This window comes from Haliotis rufescens, unplaced genomic scaffold, assembly GCF_023055435.1.
Source record: "Haliotis rufescens isolate VD_foot unplaced genomic scaffold, xgHalRufe1.0.p SCAF_1, whole genome shotgun sequence".
NCBI lineage: Eukaryota > Metazoa > Mollusca > Gastropoda > Lepetellida > Haliotidae > Haliotis > Haliotis rufescens.
In genome coordinates this window covers 37,310,112-37,337,200 of record NW_025963779.1, presented here as the reverse complement: position 1 = coordinate 37,337,200, position 27,089 = coordinate 37,310,112, and the positions used below count along the sequence as shown (strand labels likewise).

General features: G+C 41.5%; 1 protein-coding gene across 1 annotated transcript; it reads left to right on the top strand.

Moving 5' to 3' along the window:
• The first annotated feature begins 1,093 nt into the window (after positions 1-1,093).
• Positions 1,094-26,892, top strand: LOC124135710 (fanconi-associated nuclease 1-like). Its single transcript, XM_048395940.1, has 16 exons — positions 1,094-1,219; positions 5,429-6,633; positions 7,458-7,673; positions 8,183-8,323; positions 9,179-9,383; positions 10,152-10,286; positions 10,728-10,826; positions 14,466-14,600; positions 17,508-17,736; positions 18,696-18,857; positions 19,253-19,412; positions 19,881-20,077; positions 22,252-22,350; positions 22,524-22,652; positions 23,103-23,208; positions 24,372-26,892. Exons 2-16 carry the CDS (start codon positions 5,433-5,435, stop codon positions 24,419-24,421), a joined length of 3,264 nt encoding a protein of 1,087 aa, XP_048251897.1. The 5' UTR covers positions 1,094-1,219; positions 5,429-5,432; the 3' UTR covers positions 24,422-26,892.
• The last annotated feature ends 197 nt before the right edge of the window (positions 26,893-27,089 follow it).

Genomic DNA, 27,089 nt, shown 5'->3' with positions numbered 1-27,089 from the left:
AACAATACCATACATGAGTGTGAGTGCGTTGGGTTTAACATGGCTATGAACAGTTTTAACAGCCATATCAGTGAGTAAGTAAAGCCGCTCTGAACAGTAGTTACAATACTTATATCTACTAAATGTCTTTAAATCACTTCTCACTATTTACACTTCATACAACCTCAACTCGTGCTTACTACACTGAAACAATTTGGGGTACCGACTGTTCGTTCTTTATAACGCCCTTTATTATGCCTCAAAGAAAGTGAGAATGACCAATCAGAGAGCAGAATAACTAACCCCATATGAGCCCGTATACCGTCAGCAAAAATCCAAGATGGTTGTTACTGACCTAATATGAGACCGAATACCGTCAGTAACAGCCATCTTGGATTTTCCAACACCCACCTCACATCTTTCACATGGAAATTGTGATACAGAATTTCGTTATTCGACACTGTTTTGTGTTTTAATATCATTTATTGTGATGCACAAAGACATTATTTATTACAGAAACCACGTTCGTGACTATAGAGAAAAAGCGATGATTCAAATGTATCACACCGTGTCAGGTTAATGTGAGGGAAAGTTCGAGATGACCCTTGTGAGTCCGCCTTATAGACGCTTACCGGTTAGGTGAAACCAACGAGCACGGGAATTCAGGGCGGTGCTTATGTTCAAACTTCTGGTAACTGAAAACAAAAAAGAGACCATCGATGGTGGAGGGCATAGGTACACAATTCGTGAAGTTTCAGGGTGCCAGCTTCATACTGTTGAGACAGAGTTCGATCTAAACAAAAATGGACTGCTTACGCCCTTCGGATTTTTTATTTATGTGATTGTCAATGGTTTTGTACTGAGATGAAATTAATGTTCAGATCAATTTCAGGAGTGTGCATCATTTTTTAATTTCATAATATCCATTGTTAAAGATGGATTGAATAAACGTCTCGTTTTTTTGTAAACATAAATTTGTGGATACGATGTCTGTTTTAGTAGTCAATTGGTACATGTAACTGAGGTAGTGTGTGGACGTTGGTACACGGCTGTTTATATATAGATCCGATTATTTGGTCCAGTTTGGGTCCATTGCCCGGATTTTATATCATAAGGGGACGTAACTCTCATTTACTGTTATGCAAGTTGGAAACATGCCGTTTGTTTACCGAAGGAAGCCTCATAATCAAATAATTGCAATGATCGGTTTTCGGTTAGATCGATAAGTAGAAAACGTCAGGTATGTTGTCTCTAAATCAACAGTCGCGCGATCGGCCAAATGAAAATCACGAAATGACACTGACATGACTGATTAATTTCGTGATTAGTTTCTGATGATACAGACAATCAGTGTTTACTTAGTTTTATTTACATGTCAACTTGCCAAAACCGTGTTATCAATCAAGCCACTGTTCCAATGTAGAGCTAGGTTACCTGTAGATTTAAACCCGCTAAATTTAATTTAAAAATTTAAATGTTAAATTTAGCGCGGTTAAATCTACAGGTAACCTTGGTCTACATTGAAAACACAGTATGTCTCCATTCTACCTTGACTAAATAAAACGCGAACTCTTTGATGTTAGCAAATATACTGAGTGAAGCGGCATGGGTTGAGTCCAGTGTTTTGAGTGGGTTGTCGATGTGAATTACGGATTCACCGAACAAAATATGGCACTGTATATACTGAAGCAGTTTGTTTACACCGTAATACTTCACTTGAACATATGACAGGCATTTAAAGCATATAAGTATGGCAACTTGGTAAGCTAACATGAGGTGGGCATCCCTAAAGAAAACAAAGCAAGCTTTGCAAGGCTTTTGCTCTTCATCACAAGTCACCATTATGACGTTATATCGCTCATTGTGACGCAAAATATATGACGTCACAGTCGTATATAGAAAAGTGCCAAAATTCCAAGCTCTCTGTTGTCTCCAAAACGTAAATACATTCCCTTTGTAGATTGCTATCGTGTTTTTTGCATGAAATGTATTGCCACACATCCTTTGAATATTGTAGTAACCACATATGTGCATTTTGTAACCTGTAATTGTAGATGTAATTATTTAAATATGCCTACCGACAATGACTGAAAATAGTACTATTCTATGAGTATCAGCTTCCGCGGTGATGCGGCTGTCAAACCAGCTGTTTCAATCAGAGGGGGTTTATTGTGATTTAATAGCCTCTGATTGACCAATCAGAATCGAGTAAATTCCAAATTCATGGTAGAATTGGGAGTAGTGCACTTTACCGGGCGCACTTTTTCAGATCCCATTAGCGCTGTGGGGGCTCGAACTCGCTTCACCGGCTCAACAGCTTGGCTAATTAATGCGTTAATTTGCCGACGCTCTGCCACTGGACCACGAGTGCTATCACATGTTATCAGTGCTTGTTTAACAGGTCATTAACACCCCATTAACAAGCATGCATAATTCAGTAAACAATGAATTGCGCATGCGTGTGACGTCACAGTCAGCTCAACATTTCGTCTTTTCTTGAAACCACACCCGCCATTGTTTATGTCAACATGACGGACCAATCAGATTAACCAGATTTTAGGGCTAACCCTTGCCCAAAGCAAGCTAACCCTAAGGACCGAAAAGTGGTGTTGGATCGTAAAGACGTGTAAGTTTCCCTAAGACCTAAAAGGGGTGTTGGATCGTAAAGATGTGTAAGTTTCCCTAAAACTGAAAAGGGGTGTTGGATTGTAAAGACATGTAAGTTTCCCTATGACCGAAAACGGGTGTTGGATCGTAAAGACATGTAAGATTCCCTAAGACCGAAAACGGGTGTTGGATTGTAAAGACGTGTAAGATTCCCTAAGACCGAAAACGGGTGTTGGATTGTAAAGACGTGTAAGTTTTCCTAAGACCGAAAACGGGTGTTGAAAACGGGATTGTGAAGTGAGTCATTGGTATAAAGGTATAGCAAGACAGCGGTGGCACTATAGCGCAGTAATTGACTGGATGGTAGAGCTCAGGCTGCACCCGGTAAACTGCATTGTTGCCCAACAATTATTTAAAAGTTATACCAATGTCTTAGACTCTTACTTGAGTTGCTGACTAGATCTACCGTAATTATCTAAATTATTTGATTCATGTTTTAAGTATATTGTATATGTCTTGTACAAGCCGAGAGCCGCAATGGGGTCCTATAGTCAAGACATGACCATTGGGAGTCAGGACATGACCGTTGGGTCCCCATCGCAGCTCTTGGCTAGATCTGTACAAGAAGGGTACTGTGAAAAAGTGCTTTTTGTGTAAGAGTTGGTTTTCATTCAAGGCCAATCATATGTTTATTGATTTTGTTCAGGTGGTTGTTTAGAGACAGTTACTTAAGAATATGTACCCGAAGCACCTTTCTAATAATTTCTATTCTTGCTTTTTCTGTTATTGCGGGTTCCCTATTCTCACAGCAACACCTATTTAGTTATAAACAGAAAGGAACATCCCAAAGCTCTTGTTTACCATGATTTCATAACAAGGAATTCAAGTATAGGTTTGGAATTATGGAGTTATATATTGGTGGAATAACAAGTCTATGCATAGTCCAGTCAAAATTTCGCAACAAAATCGACATCCAGTTTGTATACTGCCCTACAGATTTCGGTTGATTGCAGGATTTGCAAAGCATGTGTACCGCCAATTCTGTGTCAACAGATATTTTCCTGTTTTTAATCAAGATGCTCGTGTGATTTGATGCACTTTGCGAAGTAAGACCCGTTTTATCACAACATAGATTTTGATTATCTATCAAATTGTCTTGACTGGGCAACGCCATTTTGTTTGAAGCAAATGCAAGTGACATGAAAGGTGGAATCTGATTGGTCAATAGGAGGGACATAGAAGGGACATAACTCATAATAGCCACTGGTGGCACTAGGATTGAGCCCAGAAATTCCAGCCTCGATCCAGCAAGGGTGGAAACTGAATTTTTCCTGTCAGGTAACTCCCTTGCTTCAGGAAGATGGTGCAATTAATCTGTATCACAGAATCATAAGATCAGTGTCCGAATCTCGAGGTCATGTTACTATCTACAGATAGAAATAAGGGCTATGATTACAGCATCATAATATTGATGTCTGCATACTGACATATGCCATAAAGTATGAGGTACTTTTTAAACTTTGAAACATACAAAAATATTTGATAAGTTAAAATTTCCCCTGTGTTTAACATGTTTAATTTGTGAGAATGTTCTGTGACACGTTAAGTCGATTCGAAAATTTATTGAAGAAGCATAAACTACGTTCACTGAAAACACTTATCTTGTAAAATATATTTAGAATTCAACTATATCAAAATTAGATTCTTAGATTTTTGTTTCTTTTGGTTAAAGATTAAATATATCGGGCAGTGTTCCTGTTATTTTTAAACATACTGGTTTGTGCTGCAGTAGATAACATATTTCGTTTGCTGCGAGAAAAGGGTTGTCTGACAGTCCTGATGGGGTTTGTACCATGTGTACTGTTTGGTGTAAAACGATTTAAAAAATCTATCGTAAACGTAAAATGAGTCAAATCTTTATCATAAAAGATTACCTTAAAATGTCCATAAAAAATTGTTGAGCGTAAATTAAAACTTTACCATGTTTACTGTTTATCGCAATTGTTCTAAATCTTGTAGATGTCCTGCATATAAACTATAAGTCTGACAACAGAACAGAACCAGTCTGTGCAAAATGAGAATTACAGTAATGAAACGAAAGCAGAACTGTCAGTTTCCCTACAGACCTTGTTTCCCTACAGACCCACGATCTGCATTCAACACATACACAAGTATTTGATTTCTATTCAGGTGAATGATTCTCAAAAGTTCTCCTGCTTTCACTCATGCTGATAGATTCTACTGCAGTAAAAGCAACGTGTTACTGGGTCTCAGTTCATGTAACTGTCTACACTTTCTCCTGGTGTTGTTCACATTTCAAAGTTATGAACAAAATATATTACCTTTTAAGACATCTTTCAAACTTTCTGACATAATGTGATACGGAAAACTGGTTCGTGCCATTTTTACTGGCTAAGCCGAATGATTAATGACTACTGACTAAAGACCCAAAGTTGTACTTACTACTGACTTGTGACACTCCCATCAGGACCCTCGTATCTCCCTCTGAAACAATGGCGGCCGACATCGCTGTTTTAAAATAATGGGGAAATAAATGATTTATTTGCAATCTGAATAGCAAATATTCAGAAAAACAATATTTAATAAAGAAACGGATCTATCTTAGTCAGGTAAGCTATCTTTATTTCGGTGTGATTCTTTGGGACTGTGAGTATAGGGGAACACCTTGACTTAAGCACAAATGTACAACAGGTAACTTTCTGTGCACATTTTTTAAAATTTTTTTATTTTTATTATTTTCATGTGTAGATGATGCTATATTTTAAGTCTGATAATACCATGTAAATACTATACATACTAACAAGCTTGTTTTTTCTTTAAGGAGAATGAGTTCAAAACGAAAAGTCAAGTTGTCAAAGGATTTAAAATCTCCGAAAAAGATAGGGAAGTCAAAGAAAGAACAAAATCAAACCGTTATTTCTATGTTCAAGAATGCCAAAACTGTATCAAAGTCAGGGGATAAGAGAAAATCAAGCAATGAAAAGGAAATTGTGATATTGAGTGACCGTGAGGATGAGGATGATTTTAATTTGACGAAAATACAATCCAAATCCAAATATTTCAAAAGCAGCGTTAATAATGATGGAGATGATCCTCTTAAAGCTGATACATCCGGTGTTGAGAGAGCTCCTCAGCTGCCATCAACATCAAAGTCTAGAAGACCAAGTCTACGATTACGCTCTGCCAGTAACAGAAATCTGTCAGACAAATATCAAAAGGATACCTTGGGTTCGTCTCAAAAAGAAAATGAAAAGAAATGTCCTCCAGCTGAGCCTTTTTGTTTAAAAAGGCCGGATGAGGATGGTGAAATTGTTCCAGAACAAATAACCTCGAAAGAATCAGACAGTCTAAAATACCATGATGCTCTCTCATGTAGTGTACGTGGATCTGATTTGAAGTTAAGTCCATCAAAAAAACTGTCATTGATGAAAAGGTCATCCCAGAGTGAGGGAAACTGTCTTCCTAAAGAGGAGAAAAAGCCAAACAGACGATCACTGTCATTAAAACATAACCTCTCAACAAACCCTATAATAGACTTAAGATATGAGTCCACTGGTAGTTCGGCCTCCATCACTGATGATGGCAGTGGAGATGACTTTGATGATCTTGCCAAGAAAATAAAATTGAGTTCAAAATTAAGCCTACCAAAATCTTTAAAAAAATCCAATTCAACAAATGTTCAGTCACAGCAGAAACTAAAGATGAAAGAATCTGTTTCTAGACAACATAGAACTTCTGACATGTCTGAGGTGAAGGCAAAATTTGTTTCAAGTGATTCAAGGGAAAGTTCAAAAACATTGTGGAACAAACTGTTCCAAAGTAAAAAGAAGGAAGAGGAGAAAACAGGGGATGAAAAATTGTGTGATAGAAGCTCAAATGTGGCCAACTTGCACAGTGCAGAGACAGCAAGTTTAACCAGTGATGGAACAATACCTGAAGGTCAGCAGCTGGGGGCAGAACAACCACCACGCAGGGAGCTGGAGGCAACGGATGATGCAGCTGGTCTCCCCGAGCAAGAAGAACATGGTGAGATTTGTTGAGAACTTCTCTGTTCAGAGTAACTATCAGTTTCCAGTATGCAATGACTGGCCTGCATAGGAGAAAATAGGACCTCAATACTACATAGTTCACCTTCATGAGTATTGCAGGAGAGCGTCAGTGTTCCCGTTTACTGGTAAAATTAGGCATGGACCGGTAATTCATGTGACTGCCAGGCCCCGTGGACCGGCAAATAAAGTACCTTTTAAATCTTTGTTGTTGAACTAAACATCGGCGATATTCATATAAGTATATTTTTTTAATACAGTCAGCCTGACTGTTACCATCAGGGTTTCCTCTTGTCTATTTTTTGCATTACTTCGAGGTTAAATATATATTTGTAGCGATTTAGTCTAAAAATATTCAGACAAAGAAGAGAAAATTGTGACTGAACTTTGTGTAAATGACGGGTAGATCTAACTACGTTACTTCAGAGATGACATCATTACATTGAACACGATTTGGAAGAATTCAAACCAGGTAATTTTCATATTTTTTTTAATTTATTGAAAGTTGAAACTGACAAAAAATAAGGGGGGGCTGGAAAGTTGCCATAGTAACCATTGTTTTGCATGGCCCTCATTTGATTTCTGACAGGATTATTGGAATAAAGCTGTAAGGTTAATTTTGCAGAATGCTGAAAAAACCAAAGGTGCACCCATTTTTACTCTCTAACTAAACAGTAAATCTGTGTTTTTTGATTGGTTATTTAAGTTTATGATATGAAAATTTCTTTACACTGTAGTTCATCATGATGTTGTAATAAGCACATATTGAAATCCGTTCCTCCATTTCCCGCACATGTTCTGAAGACAAGACAGGAGCCGGGGAGGGGGCAGAAGGAGGTCCTCCAGCTGACACGGGGGACAAGGGGGACACGGACGACAAGGGGGAGGTGAAGTATCGGGTGCCGTACTACCTGGACAACTTCCGCACCGTCCTCACTGCGGTGCTGGCTGATGAAGACAACTGCAGGCTGTTGGATGAGGCTGACAACAAATGCATCAAAATATTCCATACATTATCAGGTCAGTTTGATAAGGCTTCAAGATGAATGACCTCAGATCTACTTCAGTGTATGGTGGGATCCAATTAATCCACAACCTGTTAGTTCAGAAATCCCACTTTTAGGAATATCTCTGTCAGGAATGTCTAATCTAGATTAAGGCTTCCAATCATATCAGACGAGAGATCACCCTGACTGGTATGTATGAAATATTTGGTCATTGCAGTAAGGATGCTATTGATGAAGTATAGCTTCATGTCAACCATAGTCAACCTTGGGTCTTTTGTAGTGAACATGTTGAAAGAGTGAAGACATTTACCCTGATTATCCCAGATTCTACTTGTCTGAGTGCTCTTCACAGTGAATAATCAGTATGATCAGTCCGCATCTTGGTGAGGCCATGAGAGTCTGAAAGTTTAAAATTCAATCCTAACAGTGTTAGATAATTAAGCAATTAGACCCAATCGAATGAAAAGTCACTTCAACTTTTGTTGATATCTAAGACTTCCATATTTTCTGTTGTTATATCAGAATCAGGGCAGAAGCTGTATGTTCGACTGTTCTCGCGAAAACTGTCGTGGTTGCCAGTGGGTAAGATCTCGTACCCAGAGATCGGCAATGATCTGACTGATGTCCTGCAGGAGCTGGTGGATGCTGGGATGGCCATGACTGGTGAGTAGAGTGCTGTGATCAGCCAGAGCATATGTAAGAGTGAATATTATCCTACTCTATTTTTCATCCCGGGGATGAAATTCTCTAGTGTCTGGATGATTCTCCCCATTGAATTTGAACCCATACCAGTGTGGCGCTAAGGTAGGATACTATACTCTAGAGTAAAATGTCCCCCAGGATAATATTTAGGTAGGATATAATCCATGCTTACACATACTCCCAATTCTTAAGGATTCATGAACAGTCACATAATGCTTAGAGACAATGCTTGATTAATGACATAGTTTCTTTTAACCTTGAATGTATTGAGAGGATATGTGATCAGTTACATATATTTGCTAGTTGGAAAGGAGGCCTTGCTGGGTCAGACATGACCACTAGTCCTTCAGTCCAACATCTGGATTAAGTTGTTTTTTCCAAATGTCAAGTTAAGTACATCAAAAACAAGTTTTGTTATTTATTGTTTAATGTCAACAATGTTCCAGCTGGATCATGTATACCTGTAAGTCATCATTTACTGTATGGGCCAAACAAACCAGTGATTGATATTATAAGAATCATCCCACACAGTCAAGTCACTCTGTCTGACCATCTTTTCCATTATGTAGCCTCTTTCAACACACATGGGTTGTAGAGGACGTATTCTAGCCTGGTATCCCCTTGGGTGTCCTATTGAGATGTGGACTATGTGCATATCACAGTTGGTTTTTTTTCAGTGGATGTATACTGGACCTTAGATTTAATGAAACAAGTGGAAAAATATTACAAAGGATGGCCATGTGAAGTTGCCTCAGTGTTTCTGGACTGGCTGTCTTGTGATTGTTGTAAGTAACTCTCTTTTTGTCTATTCTTCAGAATCTGACCTTGTTGACCTTGAGCAGACTCTGAAGGTCATGTCTGCTGGAGATCTCAAGACATTGGCCAAATCATTCCATATCAATGGGTCAGGCCTGACCAAACCACAGACATGTGATGCCCTGTTGAAGAAGAGCAAGCAGAGCACAGTGACCTCCATGTTCGGGGGAGGAGGGAAGGGGTCAGGGGCAGCCATGTTGGCCAGGTGCAGTACACTGACTATATCATGTATAGATATGTTGAAAATGTTCAACTAGTCTTTTAATTCAAACAAAGAATCACTCATGCTTGGTTGATCCGTGTTCTACCAAGCAAAAACAAAGGGTTTTGACAGTTACATGTCTATTTTGAAGTATAGGAATTGTGTTTGACATATCGCACAGATTACACTGTTGAATGAGGTCCATATCTCATTGTAGAGACACCATAAGAGTAAATCCAGTCAAATATTCTCCATTGCACATTATTATGATTGTGTAACAATTAATTGAACAATCGATGCATTGCAAAATATCAGTTGTTGACACCAATAGATTCCATGGACATAAATACAGTGAAATAAATGCTGATGAATTTATCTACCCAGAACATGTAATCAACATAATATCAGACAATAAATGGTGTAGATGGACAATAAAAAGTCTGTCCCTCCAAAACATTTCCTGCGACCTACAGAACCTAGGACATGGTATACATGCGAGGACATGGCATAATGTAAAATACAACCAGAGAATCTATATTGTTGGAAGGGAAAGGTTCACATCCTGCTATAGTCACAATACAGTGGCAATAGGAGTAGAACTAAGGCAATAGTATGAAAATATCATTTGTAAATATTGCAATGGATAAGCTGTCTATTATCACTTATATCAATGTAGATTGTTCACAAAATACCAGATGAAGCAAAGAGTTATTGTTATCTAATCATACACATCTCAGTGCATGATGAATTATTAATTTTCACACTGAACAGAGCCAAAAAGCTGCTAGGTCGGTCATTCCGCCTGCTGGACGGTCCAAGGCGGGTGTTTGTGAGGTTGCTGATGTTGTTCTCAGTCATCCACTCATGGCTGGAGGAGGACCAGGGCAGCGGAGGAAAGACACAGCTGTGAGTAATTGGTTTAATGTCACAATTTGCAACGTTCCAGCTATATGACCATGGTGACGGATCAGTTCTGTACCAAGGATTGTGAGAGTAACAACCCACCCTGTCAGGGTTTGATGACTTGCTGTCAGAGCCTGACCATGAGAGGCTTTCAGTCACCTCATACAACCAGCATGGGCTGATGGGGATCTATACTAACCCAGGACCCCTTAGGGGCTGTTGGTGGCATTACTGTAAGCAGGGACAGGGCATTCCTGGGCCATTTACTGCAAAAATGATAATGATATGAAGGTACATTCTCAAATTGTTGCAGAATGGGTGATGGGTCATTAAGATGATGAGGCAACATCCAGGCACCTGAAGACATGATGACTCAGTTTAAGTTCCCTTCTCATGCTTCACTGTGTAGTTACAACAGTTATCACTGCACTGTTGATGTTTCAGTTACCAGATGCTGCTGGTCAACATGGGGAAGGTAGTGTATCCCCAGTTCACTGTCAACAAGCAGACGGCTCTCATCAGGGACAGGGAGGGGCTGCTGAGGTGAGGCACAGATACAGGGGCAAATATACAGTAGTGTGTGGCTGGGACAGGTCTGTGTGTTGCAGCACACAGCTGGAATGTATTCATGTATGACATAGCACACAGCTGGAATGTATTCATGTATACCCTAGCACACAGCTGGAATGTATTCATGTATATCCTAGCACACAGCTGGAATGTATTCATGTATACCCTAGCACACAGCTGGAATGTATTCATGTATATCCTAGCATACAGCTGGAATGTATTCATGTATATCCTAGCACACAGATGGAATGTATTCATGTTTATCCTAGCACACAGCTGGGATGTATTCATGTATATCCTAGCACACAGCTGGAATGTATTCATGTATATCCAAGCACACAGCTGGAATGTATTCATGTATACCTTAGCACACAGCTGGAATGTATTCATGTATACCCTAGCACACAGCGCTGGAATGTATTCATGTATATCCTAGCACACAGCTCGAATGTATTCATGTATACCCTAGCACACAGCTGGAATGTATTCATGTATACCCTAGCACACAGCTGGAATGTATTCATGTATACCCTAGCACACAGCGCTGGAATGTATTCATGTATATCCTAGCACACAGCTCGAATGTATTCATGTATACCCTAGCACACAGCTGGAATGTATTCATGTATACCCTAGCACTGGGAATGGTGCTGTGTGGATTAATGGGATTATTCTGAGGATGATGCTGTGTGGATTAATGGGATTTCACTGGGAATGGTACTGTGTGGATTAATGGGATTTCACTGGGAATGGTACTGTGTGGATTAATGGGATTTCACTGGGAATGGTACTGTGTGGATTAATGGGATTTCACTGGGAATGGTACTGTGTGGATTAATGGGATTTCACTGGAAATGGGACTGTGTGGATTAATGGGATTTCTCTGAGGATGCTGCTGTGTGGATTAATGGGATTTCACTGGGAATGGTACTGTGTGGATTAATGGGATTTCACTGGGAATGGTACTGTGTGGATTAATGGGATTTCACTGGGAATGGTACTGTGTGGATTAATGGGATTTCACTGGGAATGGTACTGTGTGGATTAATGGGATTTCACTGGAAATGGGACTGTGTGGATTAATGGGATTTCTCTGAGGATGCTGCTGTGTGGATTAATGGATTTCACTTGGAATGGTACTGTGTGGATCAATGGGATTTCACTGGGCATGGTACTGTGTGGATCAATAGGATTTCACTGGGGATGGTACTGTGTGGATAAATGGGATTTCACTGAGAATAGTACTGAGGGATTAATGGGATTTCTCTTGGTATTGTACTGTGTGATAAATGAATTTCACTGGAAATGGTACTGTGTGGATTAATGGGATTTCACTGGAAATGGTACTGTGTGGATACATGGGATTTCTCTGAGGATGATGCTCTGTGGATTGATGGGATTTCACTGAGAATGGTACTGTGTGGATTAATGGATTTCACTTGGAATGATACTGTGTGGATTAATGGGATTTCACTGGGAATGGTACTGTGTGGATTAATGGGATTTCACTGGGAATGGTACTGTGTGGATTAATGGGATTTCACTGGGAATGGTACTGTGTGGATTAATGAGATTTCACTGGGAATGGTACTGTGTGGATTAATGAGATTTCTCTGAGGATGCTGCTGTGTGGATTAATGGGATTTCACTGGGGATGGTACTGTGTGGATTAATGGGATTTCTCTGAGGATGCTGCTGTGTGGATTAATGGGATTTCACTGGGGATGGTACTGTGTGGATAAATGGGATTTCACTGGAGATGGTACTGTGTGGATAAATGGGATTTCACTGGGGATGGTACTGTGTGGATTAATGGGATTTCACTGAGAATGGTACTGTGTGGATAAATGGGATTTCTCTGAGGATGATGCTCTGTGGATTAATGGGATTTCATTTGGAATGGTACTGTGTGGATTAATGGATTTCACTTGGAATGGTACTGTGTGGATCAATGGGATTTCACTGGGAATGGTACTGTGTGGATTAATGGGATTTCTCTGAGGATGCTGCTGTGTGGATTAATGGATTTCACTGGGAATGGTACTGTGTGGATTAATGGGATTTCACTGGGAATGGTACTGTGTGGATTAATGGGATTTCACTGGAAATGGGACTGTGTGGATTAATGGGATTTCTCTGAGGATGCTGCTGTGTGGATTAATGGGATTTCACTGGGAATGGTACTGTGTGGATTAATGGGATTTCACTGGGAATGGTACTGTGTGGATTAATGGGATTTCACTGGGAATGGTACTGTGTGGATTAATGGGATTTCACTGGGAATGGTACTGTGTGGATTAATGGGATTTCACTGGAAATGGGACTGTGTGGATTAATGGGATTTCTCTGAGGATGCTGCTGTGTGGATTAATGGATTTCACTTGGAATGGTACTGTGTGGATCAATGGGATTTCACTGGGCATGGTACTGTGTGGATCAATAGGATTTCACTGGGGATGGTACTGTGTGGATAAATGGGATTTCACTGAGAATAGTACTGAGGGATTAATGGGATTTCTCTTGGTATTGTACTGTGTGATAAATGAATTTCACTGGAAATGGTACTGTGTGGATTAATGGGATTTCACTGGAAATGGTACTGTGTGGATACATGGGATTTCTCTGAGGATGATGCTCTGTGGATTGATGGGATTTCACTGAGAATGGTACTGTGTGGATTAATGGATTTCACTTGGAATGATACTGTGTGGATTAATGGGATTTCACTGGGAATGGTACTGTGTGGATTAATGGGATTTCACTGGGAATGGTACTGTGTGGATTAATGGGATTTCACTGGGAATGGTACTGTGTGGATTAATGAGATTTCACTGGGAATGGTACTGTGTGGATTAATGAGATTTCTCTGAGGATGCTGCTGTGTGGATTAATGGGATTTCACTGGGGATGGTACTGTGTGGATTAATGGGATTTCTCTGAGGATGCTGCTGTGTGGATTAATGGGATTTCACTGGGGATGGTACTGTGTGGATAAATGGGATTTCACTGGAGATGGTACTGTGTGGATAAATGGGATTTCACTGGGGATGGTACTGTGTGGATTAATGGGATTTCACTGAGAATGGTACTGTGTGGATAAATGGGATTTCACTGAGGATGATGCTCTGTGGATTAATGGGATTTCATTTGGAATGGTACTGTGTGGATTAATGGATTTCACTTGGAATGGTACTGTGTGGATCAATGGGATTTCACTGGGAATGGTACTGTGTGGATTAATGGGATTTCTCTGAGGATGCTGCTGTGTGGATTAATGGATTTCACTGGGAATGGTACTGTGTGGATTAATGGGATTTCACTGGGAATGGTACTGTGTGGATTAATGGGATTTCACTGGGAATGGTACTGTGTGGATTAATGGGATTTCTCTGAGGATGCTGCTGTGTGGATTAATGGGATTTCACTGGGGATGGTACTGTGTGGTTCAATGGGATTTCACTGGGGATGCACTGGAGATGGTACTGTGCGGATAAATGGGATTTCACTGGGGATGGTACTGTGTGGATCAATGGGATTTCACTGAGAATGGGACTGTGGATAAATGGGATTTCACTGGGAATGGTACTGTCTGGATTCTAATTTTTCTTCCAGGTTTGAGCGTGCGATGCAGTGTGACAATGACCTGTCTGGCTGTGTGGAGAAGAACAACTGGGCTGGGGCATACAGCTTCTATCTGGAGGCCAAGGAGGATTTCCAGGCACTCATGAAGGACACACAGCTTGTCAGGTAGGTCATATAGCATCTCATGAAGGACACACAGCTTGTCAGGTAGGTCATATAGCATCTCATGAAGGACACACAGCTTGTCAAGTAGGTCATATAGCTTCTCATGAAGGACGCACAGCTTGTCAAGTAGGTCATATAGCATCTTATGAAGGACACACAGCTTGTCAAGTAGGTCATATAGCATCTCATGAAGGACACACAGCTTGTCAGGTAGGTCATATAGCATCTCATGAAGGACACACAGCTTGTCAAGTAGGTCATATAGCATCTCATGAAGGACGCACAGCTTGTCAAGTAGGTCATATTGCATCTCATGAAGGACACACAGCTTGTCAAGTAGGTCATATAGCATCTCATGAAGGACACACAGCTTGTCGGGAAGGTCATATAGCATCTCATGAAGGACCAACAGCTTGTCAGGTAGGTCATATAGCATCTCATGAAGGACACACAGCTTGTCAAGTAGGTCATATAGCTTCTCATGAAGGACGCACAGCTTGTCAAGTAGGTCATATTGCATCTTATGAAGGACACACAGCTTGTCAGGTAGGTCATATAGCATCTCATGAAGGACACACAGCTTGTCAGGTAGGTCATATAGCATCTCATGAAGGACACACAGCTTGTCAAGTAGGTCATATAGCATCTCATGAAGGACACACAGCTTGTCAGGTAGGTCATATAGCATCTCATGAAGGACACATCACTTGTCAGGTAGGGCATATAGCATCTCATGAAGGACACATCACTTGTCAGGTAGGGCATATAGCATCTCATGAAGGACACATCACTTGTCAGGTAGGTCATATAGCATCTCATGAAGGACACATCACTTGTCAGGTAGGGCATATAGCATCTCATGAAGGACACATCACTTGTCAGGTAGGGCATATAGCATCTCATGAAGGACACATCACTTGTCAGGTAGGTCATATAGCATCTCATGAAGGACACATCACTTGTCAGGTAGGGCATATAGCATCTCATGAAGGACACATCACTTGTCAGGTAGGGCATATAGCATCTCATGAAGGATACATCACTTGTCAGGTAGGTCATATAGCATCTCATGAAGGACACATCACTTGTCAGGTAGGGCATATAGCATCTCATGAAGGACACATCACTTGTCAGGTAGGGCATATGGCATCTCATGAAGGACACATCACTTGTCAGGTAGGTCATATAGCATCTCATGAAGGACACATCACTTGTCAGGTAGGGCATATGGCATCTCATGAAGGACACATCACTTGTCAGGTAGGTCATATAGCATCTCATGAAGGACACACAGCTTGCTAGGTAGGTCATATAGCATCTCATGAAGGACGCACAGCTTGTCAAGTAGGTCATATTGCATCTCATGAAGGACACACAGCTTGTCAAGTAGGTCATATAGCATCTCATGAAGGACACACAGCTTGTCGGGAAGGTCATATAGCATCTCATGAAGGACCAACAGCTTGTCAGGTAGGTCATATAGCATCTCATGAAGGACACACAGCTTGTCAAGTAGGTCATATAGCTTCTCATGAAGGACGCACAGCTTGTCAAGTAGGTCATATTGCATCTTATGAAGGACACACAGCTTGTCAGGTAGGTCATATAGCATCTCATGAAGGACACACAGCTTGTCAGGTAGGTCATATAGCATCTCATGAAGGACGCACAGCTTGTCAAGTAGGTCATATTGCATCTCATGAAGGACACACAGCTTGTCAAGTAGGTCATATAGCATCTCATGAAGGACACACAGCTTGTCGGGAAGGTCATATAGCATCTCATGAAGGACCAACAGCTTGTCAGGTAGGTCATATAGCATCTCATGAAGGACACACAGCTTGTCAAGTAGGTCATATAGCTTCTCATGAAGGACGCACAGCTTGTCAAGTAGGTCATATTGCATCTTATGAAGGACACACAGCTTGTCAGGTAGGTCATATAGCATGTCATGAAGGACACACAGCTTGTCAGGTAGGTCATATAGCATCTCATGAAGGACACACAGCTTGTCAAGTAGGTCATATAGCATCTCATGAAGGACACACAGCTTGTCAGGTAGGTCATATAGCATCTCATGAAGGACGCACAGCTTGTCAGGTAGGTCATATAGCATCTCATGAAGGACACACAGCTTGTCAAGTAGGTCATATAGCATCTCATGAAGGACACACAGCTTGTCAGGTAGGTCATATAGCATCTCATGAAGGACACATCACTTGTCAGGTAGGTCATATAGCATCTCATGAAGGACACATCACTTGTCAGGTAGGGCATATAGCATCTCATGAAGGACACATCACTTGTCAGGTAGGGCATATAGCATCTCATGAAGGACACATCACTTGTCAGGTAGGTCATATAGCATCTCATGAAGGACACATCACTTGTCAGGTAGGGCATATAGCATCTCATGAAGGACACATCACTTGTCAGGTAGGGCATATAGCATCTCATGAAGGACACATCACTTGTCAGGTAGGTCATATAGCATCTCATGAAGGACACATCACTTGTCAGGTAGGGCATATAGCATCTCATGAAGGACACATCACTTGTCAGGTAGGTCATATAGCATCTCATGAAGGACACATCACTTGTCAGGTAGGGCATATAGCATCTCATGAAGGACACACAGCTTGCTAGGTAGGTCATATAGCATCTCATGAAGGACACATCACTTGTCAGGTAGGTCATATAGCATCTCATGAAGGACACATCACTTGTCAGGTAGGGCATATGGCATCTCATGAATGATACACATCTTATCAAGGAGGACATTTTCTTAGAATGTTGTTTTAAGGTATGTTGGGGTATACTTATTTCACAAATCATCTGGTAGACCTGCTTCCAAGCCTGATGAAGTTGCATGTTTCATATTTAATGACGATGGTGATCCTGCTCCAGTTTCGACAACTCCCTGCCCTCCTACCTGCGGTCGTGCACTGCCGGTTCTGTCCTGACTAAAGTCCTTAACCAGGGTATCGAGATTGTGCAGCGCAGGAAGGACTACCCTGCAGCAGTGGCACTCCTGGAGGAGCTCCTGGGGCAAGATGTGTACTGTGCTGACTACCGGGGGTACTGGTGGGAGAGACTTGCCCTCAACCTGGAGGTCCATCTCAAGAAAGCCCAGGAGGTGTGTTGATGGAGAGATTGATGGTTGGAGGGGACTGGCCCATGAGTTGATTGTTTGTTTTGTTATGCCACACTCCGCAACATCCAAGCAATATAACTGCAGCCTGTAAATAATCGAGTTTGTACCAGACAATCCAGTGATTGATAACATGAACATCGGTCAGTGCCTTGGGATATAATGACAGCACATTTAAACAAGACCCTGAGACTAAAGGCGTGATCCATTTTGTCCCCTCTAATGACAAGCATAGGTTGTTGGAAATCTATCCTAACTCAGACTCTGCACTGGTACCATGTTTGTTTGTTTCTTAACGCTGCACTCAGCACTCAGCACTCCAGCTACTTGACAGCGGTCTGTTAATCATCCAGCCTAGACCAGACAATTCAGTGATTGACACCAGTATCAATCTACGCAATTGGGTTGGTTGGTTGGTTGATTGTTTAACGCCACACTCAGCAATATTCCAGCTACGTGACAGCGGTCTGTTAATATTTCAGCCTAGACCAGACAATTCAGTGATTGACACCAGTATCAATCTACGCAATTTGGTTGGTTGGTTGTTTAACGCCGCACTCAGCAATATTCCAGCTACGTGACAGCGGTCTGTTAATCATCCAGCCTGGACCAGACAATTCAGTGATTGAAACCAATATCAATCTATGCAATTGGGATACGATGACATGCATCAACCAAGTCACCGAGTCTGATTAGCCGATCTTGTTAGTGGCCTCTTACGACAAGAATGGGATCAATTCTAACCCGGATCTTCACAGGTAGCTGGTGCCATGTTGGCAGGTAGAGAGTAAAGAGATTAGTGGTGGGAAAGACTCTCAGTCAGTCTTTAGGTCCACCTTTAGAAACGCCAGTAGGTGAGTTGATGGATGAACAAAATGCTACGCTACCCCTGTGTAAAGAGGACAGTTGATGCTTAGCTCATGTGATGTTTGTGAACGTTTCAGGCCCTGAAGGCTATCTGTAAGGGCCTGGCTGACCCTGCTGTCAAGGTCGGACATCGCCTGGCCTTGTACCAGAGGGCTGAGAAACTATGTACTGGGCCAAATTCCAAATACAAGCACCGGATGAAGGAGTTCTCACATGATGAAGTCATAGAGGCACCAAAGGTGAAAATTGGTAGATACCATTAATTCCCAAATGGGGGCACGGGTGGCCAATGTGGCACATTTGTTTTAGGAGATGCAATCTTGCTGTGCAGAGTTGCGCCCCTTAGGCACACCAGAAAACTATAATTGTGGGTTTGGATTCTGGTTCACCAAGATTTGGTTTCTAGCTTTGTCAGCACCAGACCCAACCCAATCAAATTTCCAAATGTTTTATAACATAGACTTTATATTTATATTTTTGTCTTGTGGTTGATAAACAATAATCATGAGCACATGCATCAGGTACATAGTAATGTTTAAGAGTAAATACCACATGTCATGGAAGAAAGTTAAGATATCAGTTGGCTGGGATTGCAAATAAATGTGTTTGTGTGAATGATTTTATTCATTTGTAGCAAATTCTAGAAGGCCGCGTGCTGCCTCACTCTATTCCTGGTCTCAAGTACAGCTTCATGACGGAGGACTCCTACATCGACGGCAACTCGGAGGATGTGACGGTGTGCGCGGTGGAGGAACTTGTCCTCAGTCACTACAAGAATCACGGGTACCCTGAAGGTGACAAACACTGATGTCTTATGATGGAATACATTGATGAAGGACACATAGGGGATTCTGTACCATTACGTATATGAGTTGAATGTTATTTGCCCATAGGACTTCCAATTGACCTGAATCAATTTTCCTAATTTTCCCGAGCCAATTCTCCCTTGAAAGCTACCTCTGTGCCACATCTTTCTTAAGAGTGAGTTTTATTTCATGACACAGTCATCAATATTCCATGTGGCACATCTGTTTGTGATTCACCTAGAAGTGTTCATAAAATCCTTCTTAAGTCTCTGAGTCCTAAAGTTACCATCCCCCTGAAACACATGATGTCTGACTACTGTATGTTATTTGTGAGCATTTTGATTAAAACTTTGTTATACCGGTTCTGGCTCTCCACTCTGATCCTGGCTTAATTAGCTGTCTAGCTGGTAGTGGAACAACAGATTCCTCCATATTAATTCAACAACTTGACCCCAGGTCTCCATGCTGAGGGCTCAATCATCAGCAACCTGTTCAACCTCTACTTCTGGGATGCTCTCTTCATGGACATCCCTGACGCCTTCCACAGCCCATACCAGACTCAGCCCCTGGACTTCCACAGCTGCTCCTTCTACAGCCGGCGACATGATGCCATCGACACTCGCCTACAGGAACTGGAGGAGGCGACAGTGGAGGTGACAACCGTACAAACATCCCAGCAGGAGGTGACACCATCCCAGCAGGAGGTGTCTCCTCATTCAAACATCTTCTGCTGGGGTCTCCTGATACAAACATCTCCTGCTGGGGTCTCCTTATTCAAACATCTTCTGCTGGGGTATCCTCATTCAAACATCTTCTGCTGGGGTCTACTTATACTAACATCTCCTGCTGGGGTCTCCTCATTCAAACATCTTCTGCTGGGGTCTCCTCATTCAAACATCTCCTGCTGGTGTCTCCTGATACAAACATCTCCTGCTGGGGTCTCCTGATACAAACATCTCCTGCTGGGGTCTCCTGATACAAACATCTACTGCTGGTGTCTCCTCATACAAACATCTCCTGCTGTTGTCTCCTGATACAAACATCTCCTGCTGGGGTCTTCTCATACAAACATCTCCTGCTGGGGTCTCCTCATACAAACATCTCCTGTTGGGGTCTCTTCATACAAACATCTCCTGCTGGGGTCTCCTAATACAAACATCTCCTGCTTGTGTCTCCTCATACATACATCTCCTGCTGGGGTCTCCTCATACAAACATCTCCTGCTGGGGTCCCCTCATACAAACATCTACTGCTGGGGTCTCCTGATACCAACATTGCTGGGGTCTCCTGATACAAACATCTCCTGCTGGGGTCTCCTTATACAAACATCTCCTGCTTGGGTCTCCTTATAGAAACATCTCCTGCTTGAGTCTCCTCATACACACATCTCCTGCTGGGGTCTCCTGATACAAACATCTCCTGCTGGGGTCTCCTCATACACACATCTCCTGCTGGGGTCTCCTGATACAAACATCTCCTGCTGGGGTCTCCTCATACAAACATCTACTGCTGGGGTCTCCTCATACAAACATTTACTGCTGGGGTCTCCTCATACAAACATCTCCTGTTGGGGTCTCCTTATACAAACATCTCCTGCTGGGGTCTTCTTATACAAACATCTCCTGTTGGGGTCTCCTCATACAAACATCTCCTGCTGGGGTCTCCTGATACAAACATCTACTGCTGGGGTCTCCTGATACAAACATCTCCTGCTTGAGTCTCCTCATACACACATCTCCTGGTAGGGTCTCCTCATACAAACATCTCCTGTTGGGGTCTCCTCATACAAACATCTCCTGCTGGGGTCTCCTCATACACACATCTCCTGCTGGGGTCTCCTGATACAAACATCTACTGCTGGGGTCTCCTGATACAAACATTTACTGCTGGGGTCTCCTGATACAAACATCTCCTGCTGGGGTCTCCTTATACAAACATCTCCTGCTTGGGTCTCCTCATACACACATCTCCTGCTGGGGTCTCCTCATACAAACATCTACTGCTGGGGTCTCCTTATACAAACATCTACTTCTGGGGTCTCCTCATACACACATCTACTGCTGGGGTCTCCTGATACAAACATCTCCTGCTGGGGTCTCCTTATACAAACATCTCCTGCTGGGGTCTCCTTATACAAACATCTCCTGCTAGGGTCTCCTCATACAAACATCTACTGCTGGGGTCTCCTGATACAAACATCTACTGCTGGGGTCTCCTTATGCAAACATCTCCTGCTGGGGTCTCCTCATACAGACAACCCCTGCTGGCGACTCTTGGGTATGCCAGAAACCTATGATTGTGGGCTCAAATCCTTGTTCACCCCAATTCTGTTTTTTCGTTTGTCAGTACCTGCGCTTGTGGGTTTCACCAAAAAGGTAAACATCACTGCAACACGACCTGCATCACTTGGGGCTTTCCTCCCACATCAAGCGGACACTCTGTGATATAACTGGAATGTTGTTACAAGCGGCGTTAAACCCAACTCACTCACTCACTCCTTCTACAAACATCTCTTGTCATTGCCTTCCTTTACAAATATGATTTCTACATTCTGCATTCGGCCAAACCAACATTTCAGTGAATCAAGTTACCCAATTTGCGATTTTACCTTCTGACTCTTGGGGACATTTTGTGAGGCATTTAGACAAGCCAGCACAAACCATATAGGACAGCCTTTGTATGTCCAGATTTGAAAAGTGTAACCAAGTGTCCTAACAACTTCAACACTTAATGGTTTGAATACATCTATGACCAGAGTTTGGCTTTCCTCTGCACTGGAGCTGAAACACTTACATTCCCCCTCTCACACACGCTCTCTCCTTGCCAGGCTCTACACGAGATGATGGCCGCCACCTGGGATGCCCACAATGGGGAGATGTGTGCAGGACTCAACTGGGAGAGGTTCAAGAGCCTTGAACATGCTCAGGTACTCTCACAACATGATGTACAGCCATTCACTACTACAAGATCTGTCTGACCAACCACATGTAGATGCAATGTTTATGATGCTGCTGTTTCAAAGTGTGGCCACTGACACTAATGTGTCCATGGAAATCAGAAGGGTATTTAGTTTGTGAGTCTGGTGCTGTCTTCCTGCAGGGGCTGGTCAGCTGTATCGGAGGGAAGGTGTTGGCAGGGATGATGAGACGGTACGCCATGGAACCTCGTCATACACGCAGCGGCTTCCCCGATCTCACGCTGTGGAACACTGATACGAAGACATTCAAGGTACAGTTACCAATCTCACTGTTTCCTGAGGTCGTAGCATATCTTAAGTACTATCGGAAATGCTTGGAAAATACTTTCCTGGTTTCATTTTTTAAATATGTATCATAAGGCTAAGAAAATAGCATACATTACTATAATGCATATCTACCTAATCTAACATATCCTAACTGACACTGTGATAAGCCTAAAACGGTACTTTTTCGCTTGGTAACAAAATGGGATGTAATTTGTACCAATAGGTCTTTGTGAATAAATCTATCAACTGTTTTGTGTAGATCTGTAATATTTCTATAATAAATCTTGAAATCTATATTAAACTTTAATAAATGCATATTTAATTTAACTTTGTAAGATATTTTCATGAAAAATCATTTCATTGAATAAAGTGACCTACAACAGTGTCCAGCACAATACAGTGTAATGTTTCCATAAGTGCTTCATTCCCAACAGATCTGTGAGGTGAAGGGCCCTGGGGATCGTCTGTCACACAAACAGATCTTGTGGCTGGACGCCCTGCTGAAACTGGGAGTGGATGCTGAGGTCTGCTATGTTAAAGGTAAGGGCTTCATGAGACATAGTAGTCTGTCACATTAGTTTCTGTGGCTGGACGCCCTGCTGAAACTGGGAGTGGATGCTGAGGTCTGCTATGTTAAAGGTAAGGGCTTCGTGAGACATAGTAGTCGGTCACATTAGTTTCTGTGGCTGGACGCCCTGCTGAAACTGGGAGTGGATGCTGAGGTCTGCTATGTTAAAGGTAAGGGCTTCCTGAGACATAGTAGTCGGTCACATTAGTTTCTGTGGCTGGACGCCCTGCTGGAATATTGCTGAATCCTCTTTTAAAACAAGAAACAAACAAATTGTTAGAAAATACTGAACACTGTCCATTCTATCTTAATTTGATATGATTATCTTGATAATGTATAAGCTGCCCATTTTATTTTTTAGGCATGAAACTTTTGAATTATTATTTGTTGGTCTTTCCTTTGCCCAGAAATGCCCATTGTATTTTGATTGAGTATAAATTGTATGGATAATAGTATTTGGTAAAAGTAGCCTGAGGGTTGAGGGTGTAATTATGTCAGACTCAATTGGTTTACAAAATGTTTGGCCCCAAACTCAATCTAGGTGGTTGAAGATTAAAATGCATTTCCATTTTTACTTTCTGTCAATAATTAAAAGACAAGTAAGCTTTGCTTGGCCTGGTGGCAGGACACTGACTCTTGTGCTTGTAGTCGATGGTTTGACACTTGTGTCACCAGATTCCTCATCTCTGTCAGCAAGTGTGTTCACCAGGAGTTTGGATCCTGGCAGAAAGTAGTTTCAGGTTCAGTGTTTCATTCTCCTAATACCTGGTAATTATACCAACACCTCATCATGAAACAGTGTTGGCTCCAAAAACATTTGTCATTTTTTTTTAATATTTTTTTTATATTATGTTGGTCGTTTTTTTAAAACTAACTTATAAATATTAAAAGGTGTAAGTATTAATGGGGCGGTGGGTAGCCAAGTGGTTAAGGCATTTGCTTGTCATGCCAAAGACTTGGGTTTGATTCCCCACATGGGTACAATGTGTGACGCCCATTTCAGGTGTCCCCTGCTGTGATATTGCTGGATTACTGCTAAAATCAGTGTAAAACCATACTCACTCCCACTTCCTAAGTATTGATGTAAATCGCAGCTTAGAGAGAACATTCCATGACGACATGTTTGCTGTTGCAGCTGTTGGTGCCAAGAAACTGAAACCAGTGGCCAGTACTTCAACTTCATGAAGACTTCCACAGCGGTTAAACATTCAACAATCATCACTCACAACTCTAGTTCACAGTGGCAGGCCCATGAAGCAGAACTTCTAAACAAGCTCTTAGTTTTGACTGGCAAACATCAGCCACTGGGCTACTGTGTGGCATTATTTATAGATACAGGACTATTAAACTGGGCATGTTACAGTCATCATATTTGCGTCTCCTTAAATTGAAGATTACAGACTGTAATGCTCCGTGTTGGTAGGTGTTTGTGTGACAAAGTTCTTGAAACCAATTCACACATCTAGCAAAGGGCTTTTATTTGAAGAAATTGGCACATTAATGTGTGTAGGTGTGAATAGAAGAAGTTGGCGCTGTCCAGATGTCTACTTCCTATTCCTACCACAGCCAGCATGCATTGTATGCCCTGTGTGTTGATGTGAATGGAATGAATGAAATCTCTCTCTCTCTCTCTCTCTCTCTCTCTCTCTCTCTCTCTCTCTCTTTCTCTCTCTCTATCTCTCTCTCTCTCTCTCTCTCTCTCTCTCTCTCTCTCTCTCTCTCTCTCTCTCTGTGTATTTTATTATGTACTAAGTTTAAAATATCGTTGATTATATATTATTATGTATCTCTTCTGTGATGATATTTGCCTGTTGTCAACATGGTACACATTCTCTTCAAAGCTGAAGATATGAAACTTAAACATCTACCAAACTAGAAACTATATTTGAATTATGTTATTTGTACCTGCAAGAGATTCTACAATTAGATATTATCATTTTTCACAAAGTTGAGCAGTGATCTACTAGTGATCTACCAGCATTTATTCTACGTACTTGATTTTCATGGTTTGTATCAAGTGATTCAGAGCTATGAGACGTTGATGGAAATAGGCTGAAACAATGGCTAACATCTAGGTTCCCACAGTCACATGGTGACAGTGTAAAAACATTGTGAGAGCATTGAGTGTAGAACACCTACACTCCGGGATATTGCCAGTCCTAACAAGCTTGAATCAGTTGATTCAGGTAACTCTTTACTATACTCTATACATCAAGTAAATTATTGTAATACCTGGTGATAGAATTACATACACACCATAGATAAGATGAAATAGAAAACGTGTACCACTTAAAGGGATGGGAAGTCAACGGTTCTGAAGCTTTGTTTGTAAACAACAGCAGATAACCCTCAAGCTTACTTGGCTCTGCTCGCCTTATTCCGTTTCTGTTGAGTGACCACACCACGAGTGTAGGCTTATCACGTGACCGGACTTTCCACTTTGTAAACAAACTCACTTATTCTCAAATAAGAACAGACGGGCCTAATGCAAGCCTTTTTGTGTATTTTACATATTGTTTTGAGTAATTATTTAGACATACTTCTACACTGCGACAGTGAGGTGGATGACAATATAGCTTCATACATCAAAGATACCGTATATTGCTAGCTCTCGGTAGGGCGTTGATGAATGGACGTGGAAGATAAATACGCAAATGGAAATAGTTTTTCCCATTTGAGGATATTTTCTCAATGAAAGTTTAATGTTTCATGACATGTTTATGTAGCTGTGACTCGAACAAAATTAAACATAAAAAACATATGAATGGATTGTGTAAGATGGTACGCAGCTGGCCTCAAGGAACTCTGGGTAGGAGAGTGATTGACTTTATATTGTAATCTAGGCTTTGATAAACACTGGCTTCTAATCTAATCAATCTGGCAATTAGTATTTTTGTTACTCAGCCTTAAGAAAAGCACACAATCTTTCTCTTCAATTTGCCTCTATTAAAAACAAGACTGAATTCAGTTTACTCTGCACAGCGCTTGCGTTGTCGGCTTCACTGTGCAGAGCTCTATTGCTTTGGTTTGAGAATTGAATTGGGCATGTGAGTCACACTCGGAAATTATTTCATGCATGATTTAAGAACACAGTGCCCCTTTAAGACAAGTCTGTTAACTTGTGATCCAAGATCAGTTACTTGTAGAAACACTAGTACTTCCTCTTGGTAGATGAATGCATCAGTTTGTCTGTAAGTCACATTGTCTGGTGATACAAATAAAATGTCACCAAGTGAAGGCAGTTCAGCGTCTGGGAAACTACTGAACAAGAAGATATACCCTACTCCCTACTCCCTAGTCTCTGTTGTTGTTTTTAGATTTTGGAAACCAAGTCTTAAAATAAATAGTCGTTGGAGGGTTGTTTTCAATTGCAGTCTCTTTTTTAAATGGGCAACAATGAATATATATGTATTTTTCATTGACCTTTTAAAAAAGAGTCTGAAAGTGAAAAAAACCTGGTTCTCCAATAGGGAGTACAGATATATGTGAAGTGCCCTTACTACTGCTAGCACCATTGTCTGCCTCAACAGACACTACTTTTAGGAAGATGTTTATAGCCTTGCTGGTACTATGCAGACCTAAAAAACACAGTTCTATTCACAAACACTTTATGTATTTGATACACAAGGACATGTGAATAAACCATGACAGTCATATTGATGTGTTTATTTGTTCTTTGAGGAAAGAATAATGAATTAGTCATGAGTTTCAGTGAATGTTTCCTCAGCCGGAAATACTTAGATGCATCAGGTCACAGCAGACTATTTATGCCACCCGACTTTGGTGGGTTAAGCAAGTGCAGATACAGCTGCTTGAGGAAGGGTGGCAGGGAAGGGAAACAATGTTTTGGAAA

Coding starts and splice junctions, on each gene's coding strand:
- LOC124135710 (XM_048395940.1), top strand. CDS start 5,433: ATGAGTTCAAAACGAAAAGTCAAGTTGTCAAAGGATTTAAAATCTCCG. Junction 10,827..14,465: donor GACAGGGAGGGGCTGCTGAG/GTGAGGCACAGA, acceptor TTTTTCTTCCAG/GTTTGAGCGTGCGATGCAGT. Junction 17,737..18,695: donor ATCTCAAGAAAGCCCAGGAG/GTGTGTTGATGG, acceptor TGAACGTTTCAG/GCCCTGAAGGCTATCTGTAA.